Here is an 8,974-nt window from a genome sequence, read left to right on the forward strand (position 1 = left end):
ATATAAATACTACTTTTATTCAGTAAAAGATAATCACTGTTGCCATCTCAGTGTTTCCCCAGTCTCTCCTTAACCAAGAGTCGGGGATTTTGTTTCACCTGGTTACATCTTTCTTCATTTAATATCATAAGAAGTTTCCAAGTTTTTACTTTTTTTTTTTTTAATGTTTATTTTGGAGAGAGAGAGAGACAGAACACGAGTGTGGGAGGGGCACAGACAGGGAGACACAGAATCTGAAGCAGGCTCTAGGCTCTAGGCTGTCAGCACAGAGCCCGACACAGGGCTTGAACCAAGGAACTGTGAGATCATGACCTGAGCTGAAGTCAGACGCTTAACCGACTGAGCCACCCAGGTACCCCGAAGTTTCTAAATTTTAAAACTCTCTTAATATACTTTTTCCACTTAGCACAGCTTAGTCATGTCCTATTACTGAAAACTTTCATTGCTCAGTTTTTCACTCTGATAAGCAGTGCTGCAAAAACATCCTTTTCATAAAGTATCATTCCATCACGGTTTTGGAGTCCTACACTATTTCTGTGGATGCATGACCTTGGACAAGTTGCTTGATCTCTGTAAGCCTTTCTCAATTTGTAAAGGAGTAATAATCCCATCTCACTGCATTGTGGTAAGATCAATGATCACAAAGTGCACAGTGTCCAATGTAAAATAATCACAATCACTCAATATAATGGTGGCCACTACTGGAATTATTTAGAAAAAGTTTGCGGTTCTTGGTACATATTGCCCAAATATTATCCAAATGGGTTATATCCATAGAACACCCATCAGCAACATATGAGATTCAAATTAATTTGCAAACGTGTGAGAGAGGAACGAAACTGAATCACTGAAAACAATGGTCCTTGGTTGTGAGAATTTGTCTTAGTTGCTTCATTGGGCCTGATAGGGAAGCACCTTGACACAAAAATCTTTATCTCATATAGTCCTTCACTAAACCACATCCCAATACTAGCATCTGTCAACATCCTCAACCATTTCTCTGTGATCTGTGATACTGTACCAATAACAGAACTCAAATGGATTGCAAAATCAAATCATAGATCTTACAAAATATTAAGTATGTTAAAGGAGAACTGCTTTGCCATGACCATATCCATGATCAAAGGAGGATCTAGGCAAATTGCTCTATACCATCCCTGCGAGTTAGGCCCTGAGGGGGCTTCTAAGTATACTGCTAATCTACAAAGGCAATACAAAGGTGACTATTCTACTTGGAAGAATGTAATATCCTTCAGTACATTAAGATGTTATCCACTCAGTGAGGAAAACTGATTAAAGTAGCTTTTTTAAGCTCCAGGATGGAGTAAAATGCTAACTAAAAAGTATCTTAGAATTGTAACAGGGAAGTAAATTCAGTAGTTGCTCAGAATAGGGTTTAGAATTCAAACATCCCAACAATAATTACAATAGACATTTATTTAAAGTTAATACATTTGCAGCTCAAATAGTTCCAAATTGTATATTTTGGGTTTACCCAATCTCTTAAAAATATCTGAGGGCAGCTGCAACCACAGATTTCAACTCCATGATTATTTCTTTGCCCATTCTTCTCTTTCTTTTCTTTCCCGAATAACTTCTTTCAGATATGGTTCAAGGTAGAATTTATCCTAAAGAATGAATAAAAGAAAAATATTATATGCCAATATCACACACTGATATATCCCTAACACTCAACAGGTCTTCAACAAAAGAAATCCATCAAAATTAATTTTTATTTCTAACTTAAAAAATATATATATTGAAGCAGGCTAAAAATGGTCTGCTTTTCTAACATGTAAAAGCCCACAAAGATACTGTAATAAGTTGCTTTGATAGGTTATGAGAGGTAAGTCTGCCAGAGAAGAAGAGATGAGAGTACAAGCCTTTGCCTAGTTTCAATGCAGTTCAAGAGGAGGGTTTACTTCGGAGTCCTTCCTGGGAGCTAAAGGGCCACTCCATGGGCTGATCACATGCATATCACCAATTTTTTCACCTGAGCAGAAAGCAGAGTGCAGAGGGAGAACAATGGGCTGGAAGAGACACGATCTGGATTCCAGCCCTGGATCTCTACATTAGAGACTTGCTTAGTGATTTGGGAACAGTCATGTCACCTCTAAGTCTCAAAGTGTTTATCTCTAAAATGGAGCTAACATTTGCCCTACTAACCTCACTGGACTGCCATGAGGATATTTCTTTGACATAACCTTAAGAACCCTAACTGTACCAATGAATGTGTTTCTCTGTTTCTAATGCTCAATCCTTGGAGGCCAACATTGTCAGATACAGAAAAGCTGTGCTACCTCCTCATATTTTGTCCACTGCTCTTTAGGCAAGATCTGGTGCCTCATGGTCAGGTCCAGTGCTCTCTTAATGCGAAACATCCTGTCATTATAAAGGTTCTCAGGAAGCCTTCTTATGGCCTCTTTCACATCATCATTCTCATATATTGTATCATCTCGCATTAGTCCTATGATAAAAAACAAGAGAGTCAGATTGAACACACATCTCAAAAATCAGACATTTAAAAAAAACAACGGGTAAATATGTTTATGACTTATAACTTAAGACTCAGGTGAAATATGTATGTATTTCATACATAATAATGGGTTATTTCTTAAACATACTATAGAAACAAAATAAGAGCCTTTTAAAATACACTGCCACAAAACTCACATTTCCTCTGAAACAATTTTAAAAATATTTAAAATATCTACTTTATTTTTAAACACACATCAATAAACCACATGTCTATTTTCTTATACTTTACATCTGAGATCAAGGTATTAAAGAATCTTAAGATGACAGTGTACTAAAGAACCAGTAACATTTTATTTTTTTATTTTTTAACGTTTATTTATTTTTGAGACAGAGAGAGACAGAACATGAACAGGGGAGGGGCAGAGAGAGGGAGACACAGAATCTGAAACAGGCTCCAGGCTCTGAGCGGTCAGCACAGAGCCCGACGCGGGGCTCGAACTCACGGACCGTGAGATCATGACCTGAGCTGAAGTTGGACGCTTAACCGACCGAGCCACCCAGGCGCCCCAAGAACCAGTAACATTTAATGACACTTCCATCAAGTTTCAATTAATAAAAAGATGAAGTTCATGGCAAATTATAAAATTTTTAAAAAGTTCAGGTATCAGATGATTGTAAAAATGCCAGACAATTTTAACATTTGAAAAATCTCTTACTTTCGAAGTTCCTATAACTTAAATTTTCAAATGCTAAGTGGAGGAGTTGGGAGAGGGACTGTATAAGGAAAATGTACTGTTACCATATTTCAAGAACATAATTTATTTCCATCTCAAACATCTGAGATGATTCTATTACTCTCTTCTCAAAATAATAAAAAGGATAGACTTAACAATAAAATGTGGCCTAATTTTAAAATTCTCTAATGTACACAGGTACAGTTAAACTGTTTTTGGGAATCTTAACTCTTGCAAAAGCACTACTCTCAGATAAAGCAAAACAAGAAAACCGAAGAAGAAAACTCAGATACTCACCCAGTTTATTGAACCCTGCAGCATTGTAATACCATTTTCGAATACCCTCCAGCCACCGACTTGATGCTGCAACTGATATTGTCACACTGTTAGTTGCTATGATTCACTTATTATACTGTATGAACATGTAGACAGGCAAGCAACCAGTACTTTTATTACCTTGTTAGAGAATGCAAACATTGGGAGGAATTTCCTTTTAAAATCGCATATCCTATATAGATAAAAACTGCTTATTGTATCTATGAGCAAAAGTGATCACAGGTTAAAAAAAGGTGGGCAGCAAGTCATGGGAAAAAGGGTAAACTCAAGTATCTGATGTACAAAAGATCTATATAGAGGTACTTATTACCACTCCAGCCTCTCCATGTCAAGTGTCCCATCCTTTCATGTACCTGTTACCATCAGAACTGAACGGGTAGGATGTGGGAATGGTACTTGGAACTCCTCCACCTTTTGTAATTTCAGAAATTACAGGAAGGAAGTGTAAACTTTTCAAAGGAGTTGGAGTTATATGAAAAGAAGATAAGACTTCAGGATAGGCTGGCAGGTCTCAATGACCCTCTTCCTCCAAAATCTTTATTCCACATTACCTTTACTTCACTTGGCTACCCTCTCTCTCTCTCTCTCTCTACCTATATATCTATATCTCCCGAATATATATATATATATATATATATATATATATATATATATATATATATATTTCTGGGAGGATTTTGATACCATTAGCCTGTCATTTAATATAGATTATGGTAGAAGCAGCCCACTTTCCTCCTCCCAAGTAGCTAATTTTCCAACAAGGAAATGGATGAGAAGAAATAGGTAGTGTTAAAGCCTAGCAGGACTGAGCCTGATGGGATAACCCAGTAGAGGCTAAGGGCAACATGATAGTGCCTGACGTATTCGTAGGAGAGAGGTGGTAAGAAGAGGAGGAAGAGCATGTTTAAATTTTCTTTTAAAGTTTTGTCTGGGGCTAGCCCCTCACTAAGGGACGAAAGCAAACTTCCCTTTTATTTCAATCCCTCCTTATTATATCCCTCCTTAGTATATCACAGATTACACAACTTTGGTTAAGTCTCCTTGAAAATTAAGCACCATGTATAAAATTGCTTCTAGAAAAACAAGTGCCAAAGAGTCAACAATCTACAAACATACTTGTAGAGGACAAATTATCTGTAAACATATTTACCATTGATGGTGGTAATGATTAATATCCATTGAACACTTGCATGCTAGGCACTATCCTATCTGCTTTACCCACATTAGCTCCGTTTATTTACAACACACCTGTAGGTCTATCTAGTTCTCAAACACAGGATAGAGTGGAGTGCTTTCTACGTTTGTCAAACTATGAAACAATGAGTTCTTAAATGTCTCCCCGCCACCAAAAAGTTCAGTGTCACTTAAATTAATGGATTTTTCGGACAACCTGATGTTTCCTAACAGCTTCGACCACTGCTGGGGGCGAGGAGAAAGGGATCAATAGTTTTTAAAAGCTACTCCAATGTATACCTCCAGAGGGCAGAGACTGGCAAAAAATAGTGCTGGGGAGGGAAAATCCTACTTGGTCCTCACGATCTGTTTTAAATACTCTGGTAATTTCTGTATTCTATTCCATTAGGTATGTTTGCGCCAGTGCCTACAGTAAATACAAATTTATCCAAACCTACAGATCGAGCTGCCGTGCCAAATAAGCCAAGGTTAATCTGAAGTTTGGCTGTAACCTTAGCTCAGCTGCCCCTAATTTCCGTTTGAGAAGCGTGAGGTTGGGAACCGAGTTTGCGGACCTATTTCCTCCGGCCACTCTGCCTTGGTTACCTGATCTGCAGAAAAGGGAAACTAGTACTAATCTCTCACGTCTCACTGGCAGAATTTATCATACATGATAGGGCTTGACTCACTGCAAGCACTCGGTTCATTCTGGTTGAAAATCCTGCACTAATTATCTCCTTGTGCCCTTGAACTTTTTTAAGGTCGAGCGGAAGGACTGCCGAGCACGGGCAGCTGGAATGGCAGGGCTGTGGAGCCACCGCGGGCACCTTCACCAGCAGCAGATCCACCTCCCGACCCTCCAGGTGAGCCCGGGGACAGCAAGGGGATGAGGGAAAAGGTGTCCTTTAGGCTAGAGCGGAGCCGCCACCTTCTCATCGCCGCACACCTGGCCCCTTAGAGCAGAGGAAGTGGAGCAAATTGCTGCAAGAATAAAAGGTTGAGTGTGGCGATGCCTGGCAGGGTGGTCGCCAATAACTTACCCGCAGGTCGGCTCGCCATTTTGACCCGATACCGGAGCGTTGCCTGCTGGGTAAGTCCTGAAGGACGCGCTGGACACAATGCGCAGGCGCCACCTGTCGCGTCACCAGGCGAGGAAGGACGCCCGCGCAGGCGCAGTTTTGGCGCCGACTTCGGGCGCCTGATGGCGGCGCTCTTCCCCTTGGGTCAGGCCGCTGTAGTAAGCCTGGCGTTTTGCGCACCCTGTTCCATTAAACATTTCATGTGACCTGATGGGAAGAACATTAGGCAAGGAATAAGGACACTGGGGCTTTAGCCTGGATTCTATAATGGACAAGCTGTGAGAATTTACGGAGTATTAATTGAGCCCTTTGTACATAGTAATGCGCTAAGCCTTTTACCTGCATATTCTCATTTTCTTTCATTTAGTTGTAAATCTAAGGTAGGTACTGTCATTATCCCCGTTGTAGAGAGGAAACTGAGGTTCAGAAAAGTTGGATAAATTGTCCAAGACCACAGAGCTAGAAAGAATCCAGATCATCTTCTGGTATCAGAGTATCTAGGTAAAACTTTGGGACTCCTTAACTCTAGGGCCATGTACTTAACTACACTACTAATCCAGGCACCCTAACCTTCTCTGGACTTCCGTTTCTCCAGTTTAAGATCTACACCAAGCCATTTTAGTGGAAGGGAAGGTTAGATAAGAACAACAACAAAAAAAATTGATGCTAAAACTAAGAGATATAGCAGAGTTTGTGTACAATTTTAAGATAGAAATATACTCTTAAGATCTCAGCCCCAACATGTTAAGTCTAAGGGATTAAAATCTTGGGACAGAAAGCAATTAGAATTAGTGTGACTGATTCAGTTACTAGTGAACCTCTAGCAGCATTACTGTCATGGTTAGCTTGAACTGCTGTAACAAAACACCAGAGACTGGATAGCTTAAAAAACAAAAGTATTTCTCACAGTTCTGAAGGCTAGAAGCCCAAGATCAAGGTGGCAGCACAGTTTCAGTTCAATGGTCTTCCTGTGGGTGGTGCAGGACTGCAGTCCCACTGTGTCCTCACATGGCAGAGAGAAAGCAAGCTCTTTTGTGCCTATATTATAAGGGCATTAAATCCCATTATGAAGGCCCCACCCATATTACTTCATCTAAACTTAATTATCTTCCGAAAGCTCTATCTCCAAATGCCATCACCTTGGGAGTTAGGATTTCAACATATGAATTCTGGAGAGACAATTCAATCCACAGCAAGTACCCACAAATATCTACTTTTGTTTTCTTCAGGCTTAAGCTGAGAACTGGAACCATATAGAAAGCCATCTCATTGTAAATTCAAAAGGTTAGATTTAATGGTCTTGGTCACATTCCAGTCCTAAAATTTTACTGCCTTCCCCTTTTTTCTTTTGTGCCACCAGATTCTCAACACTACTCAGTCCTTATGCAGCACTAAAAACTGACTGAGGGCTGCTCCCGGACTACACTAGCCAAAGTGAAGTCTGAAAGATGTGAAGAAATGCAATACATTTTACACTGGCACATTACTTTACCAGTGCTCTACTAAACTCTTTTTCCTTCCTCATTACCCTGAAGTTTCAGCTTGCTGGTTATAGGGTGAAGGCAGTAAGAGAAGGAAGACCTTGTCAAGAGGTCAGATATCCAAGACTGTTGCAAAATCCAGCTCCTAAAGGTATTGAGCCTAGAGATCCTGGATGTTTGCTGGCAGTCATTAGTATTGATTCAAAAAATATGTTTGATTTCCTCCAGGCACATGGGTAGGATTGCACTTCTCTACTCCCTTAAAGGTAGGCATGGCCATGTGACACTTTGGCCAAGAAAAATGTGAGAAGTTTTTAAGAACAATTCACATTCCTTTCCCCTTTCATGGATTGGGCTATAGTTAAGACACAGTGGAGGTTCCATCAACTTCTATTGCTAAAGATGATATGGAGCACAGCTCTTTTGGTCCCTAGTTGGACATGTAGGAGACAAATTTTTCTGTGGTTCTAAACCATTTAAGGCTTTAGGACTATTCATGAGAGCCTATTCTGACTGATATGAGTGGTTTTTTAATAAGGGCAAAATGAGGTTCTGAGCCATAGACCAGTTGTTGTTTAGCTGAACCTTCTTGTTTTCTTTGTATTGATCTCATTCATTAGAGAATTCCATGAAGGCATATATCTATGCCACACTCACTACTGCATTTTATGAACTCAAAAATCTGTTGGGCAAATGAATAAAATACCTAACAGGAAGGCTACTATACTTAACCCTGATCAATTACAAATCTAGTTGCTCATGAGGTTGCGGGACATACTTACAGCACATCACAGAACCCTGGAGCACAACAAACTACCCCCAAAGTTAGTGGTTTAAAACACTTTATTTTTTCAAATTTTGAATTCAGCTGGGTAGTTCTGCTCCATGTGGTATCTGCTGAGGTGAAATATCGGAGATAGCTTCATCCCTCAAACATGTGGTGCTCTGTTGGCATGGCTGGAACAGCTGAGGTTTGGCCAGGCACGTCTTTCTCTCCACCTCCTTTCTCTAATAGGGTCACCCGACCTCCTTCCATAGTGGCTCAGGGTTCCAAGAGGACAAGCCCCAATGTGCAAATACTTGTCTAGCTTCTGCTTGAGAATGCCTCAGGGACCAAATCTCATTGGCCCAGGGTCAGTGTGGAAGGGGACAAGGAGTGCAAATACCAGGGTGGTTCACTGGGAACCACCAGTGTTACCTAGCCTGTGATCCCAAAGCAGATAGCTAAAGTCACAACACCTTGTTTTTTACAAATAAGAACTAGACCCAGAGGTTAAATTATTGGCCCAGGATTACATGTCTAAATGACAAATGGGGGAAAAAAGTATCCGCTCATGCTGTAAATCTTTGCATACTGGCAAGAAGTCAAAGGTTTGTTATAGCCTTTTACTATGTCTCATTGCCTTCCACTTCCCTTCAAATTACTTTCCGCTCCTTTTTCCTTTCCTGATTCTCAGTAGCCAATTGTGGGCAACTTTGAATATCTATGCTCAGGAAGATAACAGTGCAGATAATCCAAAATAGAATGTGTCTTGTAGCATTATCTAAATGAATAATAGATATTAGGTGAATAATAATACAGCATGCTCCAGAAACGCATTATATTTCAAAGAAAATAAAGATGTCTTGTGACAAAACCACTTTAAAAGACCCGTAAACATCAGAGGAAAACCTCTGTTCTCATCTTCACCAG

At 40.1% G+C, this 8,974-nt stretch overlaps 1 protein-coding gene across 1 annotated transcript; it reads right to left on the bottom strand.

The window, feature by feature from the left end:
- Positions 1-1,417: 1,417 nt before the first annotated feature.
- Positions 1,418-5,885, bottom strand: UQCRB (ubiquinol-cytochrome c reductase binding protein). Its single transcript, XM_040494036.1, has 4 exons — positions 5,762-5,885; positions 3,510-3,581; positions 2,301-2,467; positions 1,418-1,628 (listed from the first exon to the last, which is right to left on the bottom strand). The coding sequence occupies exons 1-4, from the start codon at positions 5,778-5,780 to the stop codon at positions 1,551-1,553; spliced, it is 336 nt and encodes a 111-aa protein (XP_040349970.1). The 5' UTR covers positions 5,781-5,885; the 3' UTR covers positions 1,418-1,550.
- Between the last annotated feature and the right edge of the window lie 3,089 nt (positions 5,886-8,974).

Source organism: Herpailurus yagouaroundi, unplaced genomic scaffold (assembly GCF_014898765.1).
Source record: "Herpailurus yagouaroundi ecotype Mexico unplaced genomic scaffold, PumYag 186, whole genome shotgun sequence".
NCBI lineage: Eukaryota > Metazoa > Chordata > Mammalia > Carnivora > Felidae > Herpailurus > Herpailurus yagouaroundi.

Coding starts and splice junctions, on each gene's coding strand:
- UQCRB (XM_040494036.1), bottom strand. Junction 2,468..3,509: donor TGCAGGGTTCAATAAACTGG/GTGAGTATCTGA, acceptor TTTTTATCATAG/GACTAATGCGAGATGATACA. Junction 1,629..2,300: donor AGTGGACAAAATATGAGGAG/GTAGCACAGCTT, acceptor TTCATTCTTTAG/GATAAATTCTACCTTGAACC.